This window comes from Oncorhynchus kisutch, linkage group LG3 (genome assembly GCF_002021735.2).
Source record: "Oncorhynchus kisutch isolate 150728-3 linkage group LG3, Okis_V2, whole genome shotgun sequence".
NCBI lineage: Eukaryota > Metazoa > Chordata > Actinopteri > Salmoniformes > Salmonidae > Oncorhynchus > Oncorhynchus kisutch.
Window position 1 is genome coordinate 17,656,361 of NC_034176.2, and position 20,257 is coordinate 17,676,617.

General features: G+C 40.8%; 2 protein-coding genes across 2 annotated transcripts in view; both read right to left on the bottom strand.

Annotated features, from left to right (window-relative positions):
• Positions 1-485: 485 nt before the first annotated feature.
• On the bottom strand, positions 486-9,445 carry LOC109871475 (galactosylceramide sulfotransferase-like). The gene is made up of 3 exons (XM_020462379.2): positions 9,066-9,445; positions 2,749-2,895; positions 486-2,467 (listed from the first exon to the last, which is right to left on the bottom strand). The coding sequence occupies exons 2-3, from the start codon at positions 2,874-2,876 to the stop codon at positions 1,312-1,314; spliced, it is 1,284 nt and encodes a 427-aa protein (XP_020317968.1). The 5' UTR covers positions 2,877-2,895; positions 9,066-9,445; the 3' UTR covers positions 486-1,311.
• A 3,398-nt stretch (positions 9,446-12,843) lies between these two features.
• LOC109876218 (pescadillo homolog) overlaps positions 12,844-20,257 on the bottom strand; it is a 30,238-nt gene continuing 22,824 nt past the window's right edge. Inside the window, 1 exon segment of the mRNA XM_020468681.2 lies at positions 12,844-13,273. Coding sequence (XP_020324270.1) covers positions 13,190-13,273 — 84 coding nt within the window. The 3' untranslated portion in view covers positions 12,844-13,189.

The following is a 20,257-nucleotide window of genomic DNA, read 5'->3' on the forward strand; positions in this document are numbered from 1 at the left end:
TAAACACTCAGCCTTAAACTCAACACATGGAAAGCCAGATGATGCCCATCAAGAAGAAAAGAAGCAAAACATTTCACAAAACAAGAAGCAAGACAAATCACACCCAATGGGATAGTAGCCCAAAACCTTTAAATAAATGAAGAAAATAAAGAACAAGGAAAAAACATCTTATATTTCTACCTTTCATCTTATTCTATACTCTTTTATCTACAATAATGTTGTATGTCTTTTAGTTACTTATTACCCACACCTATTTCCCTTGCCAACCACACTCCTCCTCCTCCCGGAAGCTGACCAATCAAAGACAGAAGCAATGGATAGAAAAGAGCCGATGCGCTGAGATATCCCATCAAGCTACATACTCCTGTTTGGGAGACAGAGACAGGGTAAGGTCGGCATGCTGCCGGTTCAACTGAATCACATGGGCTGCGTTAACACAGGCAGCCTATTTCGGATCTTTTTTCTACAGATGTTCTACTAATTGGTCTACTACTTTTTTATTCACAGAATAATCACAGAAAAATGTAATATTATTACGTTATCAAGAAAAGGGTATTATGTTATCTGTTAAACAATTACGTTATCTGGCGATTTATAACATAATCCAGAAAGAGTAGTACATTATTAAAAGTTATTACATGACATGGTGTTATTACAATTATCTGTTGTTACAAGCATGACTTCTAAAGTGGGAGTAAAGTAGTACAATATTATAAGTTATTACATGACCTGGTGTTATTACAATTATGTTGTTACAAACATGACGTCTAAAGTGGGTGTAAAATTGAGATGATGTGATTTCTAGATATACGTCTTGAAAAGTAAAGCAAAATGCACATCAAGACATCATTTTTTAACTATTAACTTTGCGAACAACCTTGATAAGTCAAATCAACAGACATCTTTTCAATTTAGTCTTTATTTCAAAAATACTCTAAGATTGGCAGGGCTGAGGGTATAAAGGGTATTCAGTATACTATACCTATAAACACGTACATTTTAAAGAGGGATGCTTATGCTTATCTTCAGATTCTAACACAAACGTTGCAGTTCTCAAGCACCTATCAGGTACATTACATACTGCAAACATGTACTGTATTTAAGGCAAACAAGTCAATACTGCTGACACAGAGGAAGAGTCCATCATACCATGATTGAGAAGGCTATGCAAAACCAAACCCCTTATGATCTTCTGCAGGCATTCAGGCCTTGGAGTCTATGCAATCCAATAGGGGCTCTCACACAAGCAGGCACACACCCACAGCCGCACTCTCTTGGCCCATGGCTCGTGTCTCTCTAATCACCCTCTAGTCACCAGTTGATCACGTCTCTCACATGACCCCACAGTTTAGTGATCCAAAGGTTGACCCCCAGCTCTGTCAGGTACTGCAGCTCTGGGGTGAGCATCTTAAGGCACAGCTTGCGGTGGGCCTTGTCCACATTATTTTTCAGGTTGTAGCCCATGATTGACTTCTCCCCGATGGGCTGCCAGGGCTGCATGGCTGTCTCCTGGATGCTCCCTGCGTCCACAGCATGGCCTCCCTCGATACAGACTGCTGCCATCACTGCGTTCCTCCTCTGGAGCTCCGCCACATCGTCGGCCATTCGCTGGCGTCCGTATGCATCCACCTTCCTCCAGAAGGTGACGTTAAAGTGTTGGTAAAGCCTCCAGTCCACGGCATTCCACTGCAGGGCCTTGACCCTCAGCTCCGGGGTCAGTTTAGACACGGTGGAGTCCTTCCGGGCGTTGAGCTTGAAGAAGAGCAGGTCGTCCATCTCCCAGCAGAGGGCGTCCTTGAGCAGCATGAGGGACTCATCAAAGTGCTCCACCAGCATGACCAGCTGGAAGCGGCCTGCGATGGCCCGGATGCCCTCCTCTACCCGCGGGTCGCCCAGCTCCAGAGTGTTTTCCTGCCCAAAGTCGAAGAACAGCAGATTCTTGAGGTAGAAGGAGTTGAAGCCATTGGGGTCAAAGTAGTGGCGGGGGTCGCGCAGGAACTCCCCCAACTTGTCCTCGCCTGGTATTTTCCAGGTCATGGGCACCAGGCGGCCAAAGTAGTGGAAGGAGGATTCAAAGAGCTCAGCCGGGTCTCTGAGGATGGTGATATAGGAGGTGTCTGTAGGAAGCACCTTGGCCACCTCAGGTGCGTTGAAGCGCATGTGGTTGCAGATGATATTGAAGCACATGCCAGGCCTGTAGTCCTTGACCTGGGAGCGCTGGAATGGGTAGGGGTAGAAGAAGTCATTACGGCTGTTTGGGAAGGCAAACTTGAGCCGGTGCTTCTCTCCGAATCGGAAGAGGATGTTGAGGAGTGTGCTGCTAGCTGTCTTGTGTGTTTTCATGAACATGATGTCCACTTTGGGAGTGCAGATGCCTGTCTGCCCCGGTGAATGGTGTGAGCTGTTTTTGAAAAGTCTGGTGTGGGCTTGAGCAGGTCGATGGGAACAGGAGTAAGGCACTGGACCCCTATGGAGAGCACGCGTACAAATACAACACATTATCAAATTACCAATGTTATAGACTGATTTACCATCATGCAATGTTATAGAAAACTCCTTTTGCCTCCCATAGTACAGTAGCGTACTACCATCATTCATATGGCAAATACAAGTATCTGTATCATCTGTGGGCTATATCATATACATGTATATTGCTACTGAATGTTGTTGATGCAATATATACTTCAAAGGATGCCCAACCATTGTACCAACATCCCCCCCAGTAAGAAGAGTATGGATGAGGCTTACTCAGGCAGGTTGAAGTGGGCCTGTGGAGCAGAAAGGCAGTAGAGCAGGATCATACAGCTAGTGAGTAGAGTACCCAGGACAAGGCCTTTGCACATCGACCTCCATTGCCTCCCCTGCTTGCCAACCATGGTCCCAAATAGAAGTTATCTGAAGCAAAATTTAAGTTAAGTTTTAAGTTAAGTTGAAGTTATCCAGTATACCAAAACAATGGACTGGCAGTCCTGAAATCTTCTATGGTTATGGTTCATCGATGACCTCAACTTTTTCATTGACATGGATTCTGCAAGTCCCTTGGATCCACTGTCTCCTGTGGCCAATTATTTGGGAACACACAGCAGCTCAGTCAGATGGCTGTTTCCAGTTAGGACATTGTGTGCCTCTGGTAATGGAACAACTCTTAGAAATCCACTCTGTTCAATCTGTTGAGGTTATCTCTAGGCATAATTTAAATTTCGGTAACACTTTACTTGACACCCAGCGTCCTAACACATTATGACACGGTCATAACCATGTCACAACAGTTGACATAACTTGCCACAATCTGTCATAATATGGTCATAACACTGTCATGACCCATATATTTACACCTGTTGTGATAAATATTGTGCTTTTTTATGGTTGGTTATGACACCTACATAAGAGTGTCAAACCCACATTTATTCAAATGTGTTTTTCCCCTGCAAATAAGTTGCCTTTTGTTTGAAAGTTTGTTTCTTAATTCCTTTGTTGTTGTAATGAATTCTTCACAGTCATGTTTTTTTTTTTTTTTTTTACATGTAGAAAATATACTTTATGACTCTGTCAAGAAGCATTAGGACCATCCTGTGTCACTTTACTTGGACTACGAAAATACACTTAATGACTCTGTCAAGAAGCATTAGGACCATCCTGTGTCACTTTACTTGGACTACGAAAATACACTTAATGACTCTGTCAAGAAGCATTAGGACCATCCTGTGTCACTTTACTTGGACTAAGAAAATATACTTTAAGACTCTGTCAAGAAGCATTAGGACCATCCTGTGTCACTTTACTTGGACTAAGAAAATATACTTTAAGACTCTGTCAAGAAGCATTAGGACCATCCTGTGTCACTTTACTTGGACTAAGAAAATATACTTTAAGACTCTGTCAAGAAGCATTAGGACCATCCTGTGTCACTTTACTTGGACTACGAAAATACACTTTAAGACTCTGTCAAGAAGCATTAGGACCATCCTGTGTCACTTTACTTGGACTAAGAAAATATACTTTAAGACTCTGTCAAGAAGCATTAGGACCATCCTGTGTCACTTTACTTGGACTACGAAAATACACTTTAAGACTCTGTCAAGAAGCATTAGGACCATCCTGTGTCACTTTACTTGGACTAAGAAAATATACTTTAAGACTCTGTCAAGAAGCATTAGGACCATCCTGTGTCACTTTACTTGGACTACGAAAATACACTTTAAGACTCTGTCAAGAAGCATTAGGACCATCCTGTGTCACTTTACTTGGACTACGAAAATACACTTTAAGACTCTGTCAAGAAGCATTAGGACCATCCTGTGTCACTTTACTTGGACTACGAAAATACACTTAATGACTCTGTCAAGAAGCATTAGGACCATCCTGTGTCACTTTACTTGGACTACGAAAATACACTTTATGACTCTGTCAAGAAGCATTATGACCATCATAATCATATAAGCCAGATAGGCCTGTCACGTACATGCCCTTATGTCAGTCAATGTCAGTCATCACGTACATGCCCTTATGTCAGTCATCAATCAAAAATAGGGTGTCTAGTCCTGCTCCTGTGTTCATCCCAGTCATCAGCAACAGAGCACTGGGGTAGGTGCATGTATGACATCAATGTGCGTGTAATTACAATGATAATTTTATATGGTCAATTATGGAAAATGTTGTATAACAAACATACTGTTGACAAGAAGGTTATGGTGTAATGGAATGTTTTGCCTTGTGTGGTAGGTTTCGTGGGTTTGGACACTCTTATGTAGGGGTCATTACCGGCCATAAAATAATGCTACATATGTCACAACAGGTCTAAATATATGTGTAATGACAGTGTTATGACCATATTATGGCAGGTTATGACAAATGTTACAGAAATGTCTCATGTTATGTGCTATTATTAGATCACTATCTTTCAATGACGTATACATTTTTTACGCAATATTGTTGTTTTTCCAAAGCATTCACTTAAAGCATACAGTGGGGAGAACAAGTATTTGATACACTGCCGATTTTGCAGGTTTTCCTACTTACAAAGTCTGTTATTTTTATCATAGGTACACTTCAACTGTGAGAGACGGAATCTAAAACAAAAATCCAGAAAATCACATTGTATGATTTTTAAGTAATTAATTTGCATTTTATTGCATGACATAAGTATTTGATCACCTACCAACCAGTAAGAATTCCGGCTCTCCCATACCTGTTAGTTTTTCTTTAAGAATCCCTCCTGTTCTCCACTCATTACCTGTATTAACTGAACCTGTTTGAACTCGTTACCTGTATAAAAGACACCTGTCCACGCACTCAATCAAACAGACTCCAACCTCTCCACAATGGCCAAGACCAGAGAGGGTGTAAGGACATCAGGGATAAAATTGTAGACCTGCACAAGGCTGGGATGGGCTACAGGACAATAGGCAAGCAGCTTGGTGAGAAGGCAACAACTGTTGGCGCAATTATTAGAAAATGGAAGAAGTTCAAGATGACGGTCAATCACCCTCGGTCTGGGACTCCATGCAAGATCTCACCTCGTGCGGCATCAATGATCATGAGGAAGGTGAGGGATCAGCCCAGAACTACACGACAGGACCTGGTCAATGACCTGAAGAGAGCTGGGACCACAGTCTCAAAGAAAACCAATAGTAACACACTACGCCGTCATGGATTAAAATCCTGCAGCGCATGCAAGGTCCCCCCGTATTGAGGGGAGGATGGATGGGGCCATGTATCGCGAGATCTTGGCCAACAACCTCCTTCCCTCAGTAAGAGCATTGAAGATGGGTCGTGGCTGGGTCTTACAGCATGACAACGACCCGAACACACAGCCAGGGCAACTAAGGAGTGGCTCCGTAAGAAGCATCTCAAGGTCCTGGAGTAGCCTAGCCAGTCTCCAGACCTGAACCCAATATAAAATCTTTGGAGGGAGCCGAAAGTCCGTATTGCCCAGCGACAGCCCCGAAACCTGAAGGTCTGTATAGAGGAGTGGGCCAAAATCCCTGCTGCAGTGTGTGCAAACCTGGTCAAGAACTACAGGAAACGTATGATCTCTGTAATTGCAAACAAAGGTTTCTGTACCAAATATTAAGTTCTGCTTTTGTGATGTATCAAATACTTATGTCATGCAATAAAATGCAAATTAATTACTTAAAAATCATACAATGTGATTTTCTGGATTTTTGTTTTAGATTCCGTCTCTCACAGTTGAAGTGTACCTATAATAACAATTACAGACCTCTACATGCTTTGTAAGTAGGAAAACCTGCAAAATCGTCAGTGTATCAAGTACTTATTCTCCCCACTGTAACTTCACATCAACTACTAGGTTAATGTTGAGCAAATGTAAAAAAGAAAAGAAAAAGTGCATTCCTTGATCGTTTCAACCCACATACTGTTCACTGGACGTGCTACCTTGTCCCGGACCTGCTGTTTTGTACTCTCTCTTTACCGCACCTGCTGTCTCTATCTCTGAATGATCGGCTATGAAAAGCCAACTGACATTTACTCCTGAAGTGCTGTTGCACCCTCTACAACCACTGTGATTATTATTATCTGACCCTGCTGGTCATCTATGAACGTTTGAATATCTTGGCCATGTTCTGTTATAATCTCTACCCGGCACAGCCAGAAGAGGACTGGCCACCCCTCAGAGCCTGGTTCCTCTCTAGGTTCTGGGCTTTCTGGGGAGTTGATCCTAGCCACCGTGCTTCTACATCTGCATTGCTTGCTGTTTGGGGTTTTAGGCTGGGTTTGTATACAGCACTTTGTGACATCGGCTGATGTAAGAAGGGCTTTATAAATATATTTGATTGATTGATTGATACTGCATTCTTTATACAATTCCTAGAAAACTGCCCAATGGCATATTGTCCAAAGGTATATGTCCCAGCACCTAATCATGAAAGTTATATACTCAAGAGTTTATGATCATTTAAGTCTATGTTAGACTTAAAATTGTAAGACAATATGAAGGCTTAAACATTCTTATAACAAGTTATAAGCATTACACCTGCATGCTTTAAGCAGTGTTACCACTGTGCCTTTAATCGGAACAGTGCACAGTGAAGCTACACTACAGCAAGGCCGGATATACACTGTGTTTGTGTCATCTATCCTTTAGATTAATAATGCATTGGGCTGGAAAGTGATCCAGTCTGAGTCTGCAGCTATTCACCCTGTAGCTTGGAATCCGATCGGACTGCACACAGGCTGCCCAATTCTGATATTTTTTCCCCCCACTAATTGGTCTTTTGACCAATCACAACAGATCTTTTCACATCAGATCTTTTTCAGATCTTATTGGTCAAAGGACGAATTAGTGAACAAAAATATACAAATTGGGCTAACTGTGTAAACGCAAAAACAGTGACCCAGAGGCTAAGTCAGCATTCAGTAGGTAACATGGGTCACCCGGTTTCCACCTGTAGCAGTGTGGAGAAACTATACTAAAGACAAACCAAATCAAGAAACCTCTATCAAAATACTCTTGACTTCACAGAAAGCTCCCAAATCTTTGTTTATGTTTGAGGTTTCTCCTCAAAACAGCTCCTTGAAAAGATCAAAAACTAGTTTCCATAATTTTGAAATCTCTTGGAAACATTTGGGTCTAACATCAGCTAGAATCACTGTTCCAATTTTGCAGACATTTGTGTGATATTTTTTGTCTGATGGAGAAAAAAAAAGTTTTGTTACTGATAATTGCTATGATGAAGTAGATAAAGTAGATAGTGTATTTTGCTCCTTTGTCAGGGAGCTTCATGAAGGGGCCATTATGGAGGCACATGAGGGGCCATTCTCCCTGCCCTCAAACCAGCCCAGGCATTGGGATATATGGGAGACATTTGAGCACTAGTCCTCCTGAACAGTGGACTTTGCATGGAGCTGTTTAACCTGAAAATGGACCTTGGTATAGATAGATGTGTGCTTCGTTAGGCTGAGGGCTTCCTCTGCCTCTGGGAGGGATGCACCTGGAATTAAACCCGAGGGGCCACCAGGGGCCTGCGTTTAACACCTGCTGGAAATTATTTCTGAACCCGAAGGGAGTCATCATTTCAGATAATGATGGCTGTGATATAGAAATATAGAGTGGGGTCTGAAGATATTGACAACCTTGATAAAGATGAGCAAAAATTACTGTGTAAAATAAATAATTCAAATACTGAGCTATTTTGTATGCTCAAAATTGTTTTGAAATTATATTATTTTATACTATACTGAACACAAATATAAACGCATCATGTAGTGTTGGTTCCATGTTTCATAAGCTGAAATAAAAGATCCCAGGAATTTACCAAATGCACAAAAATATGTTTTATTTCAAATGTTGTGCACAAATTTGTTTACTTCCCTTTTAGCTAGCATTTCTCCATTACCAAGATAATCCACCCACCTGACAGGTGTATCCCTCATTTACTCAAGCGTTTCCATTATTTTGGAAGTTACCTGTAGCCCAGTATTTGAATAGTTTATTTTAGAGTGTAATTTTTGCTCTTTATCAAGGCTCGCAATAATTTCGGACCCCACTTTATACTGTAATGGCATTGTATTGTTTGTTGGGCAGGTGTCAATGTGTACCGTTTTATTGCATCAACTGTCTGAGTATGGTCTGATATAAGTAGGTGCTAAGACTTTATGCATACAATACCATTCAAATCGAATCGTAAGGTCAAAGGCAAAAGTCACGCTCTCCACAAATTGCATAAGCAGCAATGTATCCATTATCTAATGATGTCATAACCTTCAGACGCACATAATGACATACGATGCATGACGACATACGGGACAATGAACCCCAAAAAGAGACATTCAGGAAAGCATTCAATATGAGGGCAAAGTTACTATGCACTCCATCTCATTGGCAATGCCCAAATGCCCAAACTAAATGGGCTGCTCTATCGCATGGCAGAAACAATTTTCTTCAGCTCACATTTCAGAGCTCATAAACTTGAGATAAAAATATATTATAGTTGCAGTCTGATCATTCTATTAAACCGTTTGTCAAAGAATACGACCAAAAAACAATATACATTTAATTTTCAAATGATCCTCATATCATTCTCTTCGTAAAACATAACACTTACCCTGTTGTGCATAAATCCCGCAACTGCAGTTAGATGAAAAATGCAACTGAAGTTAAAACCTAAGACTGTTGTTTCTCCTCAGAGTGCATAGCAGTACGTCTCAGAGGAGCTGTCCAGTCCACTGGTTGCTTGTGTCTGGTCGTCGGGTCACACACGGTGTCACAACCCCACCACATGGTAAAATGCTTTCCTTTTCATTACATGTTATGCCCAACGCTCCATAGCCAATTCATATGGCAGGTGCGCTCTCTCTCTCTCTCTCTCTGTATATTATGCACACCTGATTCTCCTGCTCCACTTTCGACTCTGAACGAGATCCAGCTGAATACAGCCAACTGTGACATCAGGCTCCCTGTCAGGACTTGCACTTGTTTGTGTTTAAAAGAGAACGAGAGGGGAGGGAGAGACACAAAGGGAAAAAGAAAGAGGGAACGAGAGATGGAGAGGAGGTAGAGAAAGAGATAAAGAGAAAGAGAGGGGGCCAGGGCATGGGCTCTATTCTCTGGCTGCATACAGAAGGCTATTGAGAGCAGACACTAGTCTGAGCTGAAAGCTGATAGGAGGGGTAGCAAATAGTATAAAAAGAACAATTGCAGAGAGCCAAGGCACAAAGAGCTCGATTGTGCCATCTTCTCCAAGCTTGCTGTCTCACTACAGTATTGCTCAAAAGTTGTTTTAGCAAGCTTTGCATATACTGTATACTTTTGACAAAAATCAGATGAATAGAATATACAAATATTAAGTTAAGGCATGTGAACACATGGATTATTGTAAATAACACACAACCAAGGGCTGTTATTAGGAATGACAGACAATAGATTATTGTCCAAATAAACTGAAAATAAATGGGCATTGTATTTCATGTAGTCTTTGTTTTGTGGTGAACCCAGTTACAGTACAGAATACATTCTAGAAACAATCCTAAATTAACTCGGAGGGATGGGCTGGAGAACTGTTACCGTTCTCAAATTAAAGGACCAACAGCCTATTTATATTTTGAAGCTATAGATTGATTATGCTTCTAAAAGCTTTTTTAATTCATTCTGCATTTTGTTTCAAATTGAGGCCCGATTTTACCTGACTCAGACTCAACCTACTCCTGGACTAAAAAACAATTAATGGAAATTTGCCTAGCTAGTCTTTTGTACTCGTGAGAATATGGAACACTGTATTTTGTACCACTACCGGACCGGCCATTCAACAGCAGTAAGATGTCAATAGAGAACGACCATACGAGCCAGGGATTGAGGAGTCCATTTGGCTCTGGGAGACGGGATGTGACAATATGTGGTCATACAGCACTGACCATTACAGTAAGGGAGGTGGGCACTGTCCTACCCTTTCTGCACACTGTAGCCCTTCAAACCAGAGGGACCATACCGATAGTCCCCCCCCCCCCCCCCCAGTCTGAACACTCAACCTTTTGTTGAGCATGGAGCACCCTGGCGGGCACACGCTCCAAGTGCCAGGCTGAGATTCGGACTGGCATGTGTGGAATGTAGTTGAGGCATGCTGGTGAGTGGGAGGGTCAGTCAGTGAATAAGGAGATTGAGTAGCAGGAGGGACTGGCCCCTAACCCACTGAGATCACAGCATGATCAGAGGGCAGTCCCTCGTCATTACCACCCACAGGTCAGGATAGTGGACCAAACTCAGCCCCCACCACATGCCTGATTTACCCAAAGCAGGCCAAGCCAAATGTACTGTGCTTTTACGTCATGGTTTCAGGACTTTTAAAATTTAACCTTAAGTTAAGATTTTTTTTTTTTTACAATGATGGCCTTCCACGACCAAACCCAGACGACACTGGGCCAATTGTGCGCCACCCTATGGACAGTGGCCTACAGCAATGAAGGGGATGCATAATCAGGCCAGCTCAGCACTGTGGAAAAGGCTACTTTGATAACATGGCATCCTCAGCCTCTGTCCCCGCCACAGTCCTCATGATGTGGCATCAGATTCCACCTCTTTGGTATCAGAGTTGGTCCAACGGTGCCACCACCAGCATATATGGAACCCAGAAGGCTGCCTTCTGTCATGCATAGACCGACACAACCGGCACCAATAAATGATTTGGCTCCCAGTGAGTGGTACACTGAATAGAAGGAATAGTCAGTAATGCATTACAATAGGACACTGACACAGGTATCTTTATCCAAAGGATTAGCACAACTTAAATCTTCATAATGGAGTCTTGAGAAAAGGTTGTAGTGTGACAAAAACAGTGAAAATACATTAAGTTGACATGGGTACAGTTGAAGTCGGAAGTTTACATACTTAGGTTGGAGACATTAAAACTAGTTTTTCAACCACTCCACAAATGTCTTGTTAACAAACTATAGTTTTGGCATGTCGGTTAGGACATTACTTCGTACATGACAAGTGATTTTTCTAACAATTGTTTATTTCACTTATCATTCACTGTATCACAATTCCAGTGGGTCAGAAGTTTACATGCACTAAGTTGACTGTGCCTTTAAACAGCTTGGAAAATTCCAGAAAATGTAAATGGCTTTATAAGCTTCTGATAGGCTAATTGACATCATTTGAATCAATTGGAGGTGTACCTGTGGATGTATTTCAAGGCCTACCTTCAAACTCAGTACATTTGCTTGACGTCATGGGAAAATCAAAAGAAAATCAGCAAAGACCTCAGAAAAAAAATTGTAGACCACAAGTCTGGTTCATCATTGGGAGCAATTTCCAAACGCCTGAAGGTATCACATTCATCTGTACAAACAGTAGCACATAAGTATAAACACCATGGGACCACGCAGCCGTCATACCGCTCAGGAAGGAGATGCATTCTGTCTCCTACAGATGAAGGTACTTTGGTGCGAAAAGCGCAAAATCAATCCCAGAACAACAGCAAAGGACCTTGTGAAGATGCTGGAGGAAACAGGTACAAAAGTATCTATATCCACAGTAAAACAAGTCCTATTTCGACATAATCTGAAAGGCCGCTCAGCATGGAAGAAGCGACTGCTCAAAAATCAGCCATAAAAAGCCAGACTACGGATTGCAACTGCACATGGGGACAAAGATGATACTTTTTGGAGAAATGTCCTCTGGTCTGATGAAACAAAAATAGAACTGTTTGGCCATAATGACCATTGTTATGTTTGGAGGAAAAAGGGGGAGGCTTGCAAGCCGAAGAACACCATCCCAACCGTGAAGCACGGGGGTGGCAGCATAATTTTGTGGGGTACTTTGCGGCAGGAGAGACTGGAGCACTTCACAAAATAGATGGCTTCATGAGAAAGGAAAATGATTGTGGAAGGCTACCCGAAACATTTGACCCAAGTTAATCCATTTAAAGGCAATGCTACCATATACTAATTGAGTGTATGTAAACTACTGACTCACTGGGAATGTGATGAAAGAAATAAAAGCTGAAATCACTATTATTCTGACATTTCACATTCTTAAAATAAAGTGGTGATCCTAACTGACCTAAGACAGGGAATTGTTACTTGGATTAATGTCAGGAATTGTGAAACTGAGTACATTTATTTGGCTACGGTGTATGTAAACTTCCGACTTCAAGTGTAAGTTAGTGTTACCCTATGCATCGCTCCCTGCCCTCAAGTTCAAAGAAGTGGGTTACTTTGAACAAAAACGATTTATTGTAATTACACATCAAGCAAAAAAAGTGTCCTACTTTTTTAAAAGTATACAAAAAGTGTTGTTTTTTTGTTAGGGGAGGTTTCAAGCCAAGTTAATTTCTCTGATGACAGCAGGGCTTGTTGTTTATGTTATTAGTCATTAACAGTAAATGGTGAACACAGAACCCCATTTAATAGATTAAAATTAATCAGTGGTAAAATCTTTCTTTTACAGAGTACTGACCAGAATGTCAGAGTTCACACAAATAAGAACAAAGCAGACATTCACCTCAACGTTTGACGAGGCAGGGTGGATAATATTTTGCAACAATGTGACTGCTCTAGTATTCCTTCCTGCAAACATGCTTGACAAATGACACTAACATTGATCTCAATCTCCATGGGACCAACTCACTTTTTTCCCATAATAAACCCATGAGTTTCATGAGACGTTAACCTTGTATGATTGACAACCATACAAATCAAAACCAGTCCTTGATGAATTTCCACTGTTAGGTGGCTACGGTTTCTTGGCCTTTTTCTGCTTCTTCTCTGCCTTGCTGGTGTCTTCGTGAGCCTTTCTCTTGGCAGCCAGTTTGTTTGCCTGCGAAGGGAGATCAGATTGAGTTAATGAACAGTGGAGTGACTTTTTATTTTATTTTATTTTACCTTTATTTAACCAGGCAAGTCAGTTAAGAACACATTCTTATTTTCAATGACGGCCTGGGAACAGTGGGTTAACTGCCTGTTCAGGGGCAGAACGACAGATTTGTACCTTGTCAGCTCGGGGGTTTGACCTCGCAACCTTCCGGTTACTAGTCCAACGCTCTAACCACTAGGCTACCCTGCCGCCCCGACTGAAGAATTCATGGGTGTGCAACCAAGGTCACATGCTCTTTAACTTCTTGGATATAGTGGGCGCTCTTTTAATTTATGGATAAAAAAAACGTTCCTGTTTTAAACAAGATATTTTGTCACGAAAAGATGCGACTATGCATATAATTTACAGCTTTGGAAAGAAAACACTGACGTTTCCAAAACTGCAAAGATATTATCTGTGAGTGCCACAGAACTGATGCTACAGGCGAAACCAAGATGAAATTTCAAACAGGAAATGTCCCAGATTTTGAAGGCGCTGTGTTCCACTGTCTCCTTATATGGCTGTGAATGCGCCAGGAATGAGCCTACACTTTCTGTCGTTTCCCCAAGGTGTCTGCAGTATTGTGACGTATTTGTAGGCCTATCATTGGAAGATTGACCATAAGAGACTACATTTACCAGGTGCCCGCTTGGTGTCCTCCGTCAAAATTATTGCGTAATCTCCAGCTGCGTGCATTTTTCCATTTGGTTCAGAGGAGAAACCAAACTGCCACGAATGATTTATCATCGAATAGATATGTGAAAAACACCTTGAGGATTGATTCTAAACAACGTTTGCCATGTTTCTGTCAATATTATGGAGTTAATTTGGAAATAAGTTTGGCGTTGTAATGACTGAATTTTCGGGGGTTTTTCTTAGCCAAACGTGATGAACAAAACAGAGCGATTTCTCCTACACAAATAATATTTTTGGAAAAACTGAACATTTGCTATCTAACTGAGAGTCTCCTCATTGAAAACATCTGAAGTTCTTCAAAGGTAAATTATTTTATTTGAATGCTTTTCTTGGTTGTGAAAATGTTGCCTGCTGAATGCTAGGCTAGCTATCAATACTCTTACACAAATGCTTGTGTAGCTATGGTTGAAAAGCATATTTAGAAAATCTGCGATGACAGTGTTGTTAACAAAAGGCTAAGCTTGTGAGCCAATATATTTATTTCATTTCATTTGCGATTTTCATAAATAGTTAACGTTGCGTTATGGTAATGAGCTTGAGGCTATGATTACGCTCCCGGATACGGGATTGCTCGACGCAAGAAGTTAAGGGATTTGATAGAATGTAAATTACTGTTTTATATTACTTTTAGAGTTTTATAGCATTATATATTTTTAGTATGAATAGATTGTTTTTATATCCTAAGAGATTAAATGTACTGTTGGGAAATGTTCCCTCAATTGTTTTGGGGCACTGAGCAAATTTAAGGTCTGCTGGGCGCAAACTTGAACATTGTGAAATCTTCCGCCGCACATTTACTCTGAACAGAGGCAGTACCCACTTCAAGTTACAGTTAAGTGGTCAAGTAGGCTACTGTGGCTATTTGATCATAATGTTGAAACAATGGAGAAAATAACTGTTCTATCATGCAGCCTACAGCAGCAGCCAATGTGTGGTGTTCAATGTAAGGCCTACAGTCCATGAGACTTAAAAAAACAAAAACATGCAGGGCTTGACATTAACCTGTTAATCCAGTTGTTCTTCAGACAAGGTAACTAAAGAAGCTGTTGTGTTGTTTGATGCAAAAAAACAACGTTACAAAATAAAAATGCATAAATATTCCCATACCATTATTACTGAGAATCAGACAAATTAAACTAACCCCTGCCTACTTAGAGTATTCAAGCTGGTCTCAAAATACAACACTGACCCTTTGAGGGAAAAAAGCTATTAATTTGATTTACCTGACAAAAACGGCTAGAAACGCACACGTTGTGCGCTCTTGTAGGAAGTAACCACTCCCCCATCGTTGACAACAAATTATCTATAAATGGGCTAATAACTCACTGACTAGCAAAACATATGAACAATGGTGCACACGTGGCTACATGTAGCTCTCACTTTGATCTCAAAACAAACACATCTACTCACGACTGCTCATGCTATAAACACAGTCCAGTTCAATGTAAATGGTACAGATCCATATATGGCAATTTGCATATGGCCCTACTGCAGCTCTGATTGAATATGGCGCACCGGTTTGTGTAGAGTACGGACCGGAGCCATGCCTGTCAATGCTATAGAATCCTACTCCAATGCGCTCTGCCTACAAGAAAATCTCTCGCACAGTTAGTTTTGCATACTAAGTCTTGCATAGTTAATTTTGTTTCGGTAGATTACATTGAAAGTGGCTAATATTGCATTGATTCTAGCACAACTCCCACAGAACAGCGAAACACTATCAACGTTAACTATCCTTTCTAGAGAATTCTATAAAGTTCAGTGAAGTTCCATCTTGTACTTCTCTGCACGGGCCCACTGGCTCCAGGTCATCTACAAGTCTATGCTAGGTAAAGCTCCGCCTTATCTCAGCTCACTGGTCACGATGGCAACACCCATCCGTAGCACGCGCTCCAGCAGGTGTATCTCACTGATCATCCCTAAAGCCAACACCTCATTTGGCCGCCTTTCGTTCCAGTTCTCTGCTGCCTGTGACTGGAACGAATTGCAAAAATCGCTGAAGTTGGAGACTTTTATCTCCCTCACCAACTTCAAACATCAGCTATCTGAGCAGCTAACCGATCGCTGCAGCTGTACATAGTCTATTGGTAAATAGCCCACCCTTTTCACCTACCTCATCCCCGTACTGTTTTTATTTATTTACTTTTCTGCTCTTCTGCACACCAATATCTCTACCTGTACATGACCATCTGATCTTTTATCACTCCAGTGTTAATCTGCAAAATTGTAATTATTTGCCTACCTCCTCATGCCTTTTGCACACATTGTATATAGACCCCCCCTTCGTTTTCTACTGTGTTATTGACTTGTTAATTGTTTACTCCATGTGTAACTCTTTGTTGTATGCTCACACTGCTATGCTTTATCTTGGCCAGGTCGCAGTTGCAAATGAGAACTTGTTCTCAACTAGCCTACCTGGTTAAATAAAGGTGAAATAAAATAAAAAATTAAAAAATAAAAAATTCTTCTACACGACCGTCTGAGAGGTTCAAACTCTGACTGCAGGAATGTGTACTCCCAATAACACAAAACCTCTCCTTACTGATCAGGCCTGTGATATGAACAGAGCAGCACAGAGAAATCCTGGTTGATGGAAAAGTACATCTTTGTGGAAGGGATGAGAGATATGGGTAAAAGTGGACACTGCACTGTATTGAATGTGTGTATTCAGCTGTTACATCTTCGTTGAGTAAACATTTGAATCGTCGCTTGGAGTTTGGGCTCTTTTGCATGATAAATATGCAACTCGATCGGTTAGCTGCGCTGTGCAGGCTACACAGAAGCAGCACAGCTGGTAGGAGAAACCACTTGAATCGCACAAATGGAATATGATGCGGATAAAGTTTGTAATTACACAATTTCATGTGTCCAATATCAAAAGACCTGCATCGCTGTACTGAGAGTGAAGCTGTTTCTAAAATGACCGTTTTTTTTTAGCCTTTATTCATGTTTTTTCGTAGCCCCCAAACTGCAGAACAAGCAATTAGGAAGTCTATTGTGGGGTAAGTTTCTCAAAACAATGTGAAATCTCTAAACCAGCATGGCTACCACAGCATTCTGCCATCCCATCTGGTTTGCAGTGACTATCATTTGTTTTCAACAGGATAATGACCCAACACACCTCCAGGCTGTGTAAGGGAAATTTGACCAAGATGGAGAGAGATGGAGTGCTGGATCAGATGACCTGGCCTCCACAATTACCCCGATCTCAACCAAATCGAGATGATTTGGGATGAGTTCGACTGCAGAGTGAAGGAAAAGCAGCCATCAAGTGCTCAGCACATGTCGGAACTCCTTCAAGACCTTTGGAAAAGCATTCCAGGTGAAGCTGGTTGAAAGAATGCTAAGAGCGTGCAAAGCTGTCATCAAGGCAAAGGGTAGCCACTTTGAAGAATCTCAAATAAAATATATTTTGATTTGTTTAACACTGATTAACATGATTTGTTTAAAACTTGTTTAACATGATTCCAAGTGTTATTTCATAGTTTTGATGTCTTCACTATTATTCTACAATGTAGGAAATAGTCCAAATACTTTTGACTGGTACTCGACATAAAAGAAAAAGAGGGATTTGGTAAAAAAAAAATTCAAAAAAGATTTAGAAATTGACCAATTCTATTAGAAGGGGCTATCGTTTTAGTGTGCATGCTTTCCAGGACACAACTATTCAAACCCTGTTAAACATTCCTACAGCTCAATAGGTGGGTACTAGAGGTCGGCCGATTATGCTTTTCAATGCCGATTATTGGAGGACCATAAAAGCCGATACTGATTAAAACGGCCAATTAATTTATTTATGTATATATATATATATATATATATATATATATATATATATATAAATAATGACAACTACAACAATACTGAATGAACAATGAACACTTAATATAATAAATAAATCAAATCTATTTAGTCTCATAAATAATGAAACATGCTCAATTTGGTTTAAATAATGCAAAAACACAGTGTTGGAGAAGAAAGTAAAAGTGCAATATGTGCCATGTAAAAAGCTAACATTTAAGTTCATTGCTCAGAACATATGAAAGCTGGTGGTTCAATATTCCCAGTTAAGAAGTTTAACGTTGTAGATATTATAGGAATTATGACGCAATGACTATTTCTCTCTATACCATTTGTATTTCATATAGGCACTTTAGTATTGCCAGCCTTATCTCAGGAGTTGATAGGCTTGAAGTCATAAACAGCACTGAGTCAAGCATTGCTAAGAGCTGCTGGCAAACGCAGTAAAGTTTGAATGAATGCTTACGAGCCGGCTGCTGCCTACCACCGCCCAGTTAGACTGCTCTATCAAATCATAGACTTAATTATAATATAATAAACACAGAAATACCGTTGGTAAATAATATGGTCAAATCCGTAAACTATCATTTCGAAAACAAAATGTTTATTCTTTCAGTGAAATACGGAACCATTAGGAATCTTATCGAACGGGCTGTTGCACAACCGTCAATGTTATGTCATAATCATGTCAAATTCTGGCAATTTAGTTCGCAATGAGCCAGGCGGCCCAAACTGTTGCATATATCCTGACTCTGCGTGCAATGAACGCAAGAGAAGTGACACAATTTCCCTAGTTAATATTGCATGTTTAAAAAAATATATACTTCTGTGTATTGATTTTAAGAAAGGCATTGATGTTTATGGTTAGGTACAGTCGTGCAACGATTGTGGTTTTTTCTCAAATGCGCTTTTGTTAAATCATCCCCCGTTTGGCAAAGTAGGCTGTGATTCGATGATAAATTAATAGGCACCGCATTAATTATATGCAACGCAGGACAAGCTAGTTAACCTAGTAATATGAACCATGTGTAGTTACTAGTGATTATGTGAAGATTGATTGTTTTTTAGTTTAATACTTGCTAGGAACTTACCTTGGCTCCTTGCTGCACTCACATAACAGATGGTCAGCCTGCCATGCAGTTCCCTCGTGGAATGCAATGTAATCAGTGTCCAAAAATGCCAAGTACCGATTGTTATGAACAATTAATTGGGGCCGATTTCAAGTTGCCATGCCGATTAATCGTTCAACCTCTAGTAGGTACTAGGCACAGAGACCAGCCTGCTGGAAAGTACACTGCCAGTTTTCCCAAAATGCCCAATGGGGTCTGATTCTCTACCTCCCAGTTGAGGCTGGCTCATAAGGCTTGGAATGTAGTCAATGGAATGGTATCAACCACATGGAAACCACGTTTGATACCATTCCATTGACCGTTCCAGCTATTACTATGAGCCGTCCTCCCCTCAGCAGCCTCCACTGCCTACTCCATGTATATTAACCTCTCTAGGGTATGTGGGACGCTAGCGTCCCATCTGGCCAACATCCAGTGAGGTTGCAGAGCGCCAAATTCAATTAGAGACATGCTCATTATTTTTTTTAAAAGCATACCTAGCCCAGAACATACCTAGCCCAGAACATAGCCCAGTTGACAAATTATTACAAACAGTAACCAGCCAAGCAGAAGCGTTACAAAACTCAGAAATAGAGATAACATTAATCCCTTACCTTTGATGATCTTTATATGGTGGCAATCAGAAGACATTCATTTACTCAATAAATGTTCCTTTCGTTCGATGAAGTCTCTTTATAGCCAAAAAACGTTTTCTTCAATAATCCATAGGCTCAAACTCAGACAAAAAAAATCCAAATTGTATCCATAAAGTTCATAGAAACATGTCGATGTTTATATTCAATTCTCAGGTTGTTTTTTAGCCTAAATGAGCTATAATATTTCAACCGGACAATAACGTCGTCAATATAAAAAAGGTAAACAAGAAATGCACATGCGCCTGAAAAAAACTCTGCGTCACGTTAGGGTCCACTCGTTCAGACTGGTCTTACTCCCTCATTTATAAGAATTACAAGCCTGAAACGATTTCTAAAGACTTGACATCTAGTGGAAGGCATAGGAACTGCAAATGGAGTCCTAAGTCAATGGATACTGTCATGGCATTGAATAGAAAACTACAAAACCAACAACAAAAAACTACTTCCTGAATGGATTTTTCTCAGGTTTTCGCCTGCAAAATCAGTTCTGTTACACTCACAGACACTATACTAACAGTTTTGGAAACTTTAGAGTGTTTTCTATCCAAATCTACCAGTTATATGCATATCATATCTTCTGGGCCTGAGTAGCAGGCTGTTTAATTTGGGCATGCTTTTCATCCAAAATTCAGAATGCTGCCCCCTACCCTAGAGAGGTTAATATGGCTGTGAGACTGGCTGTTCCC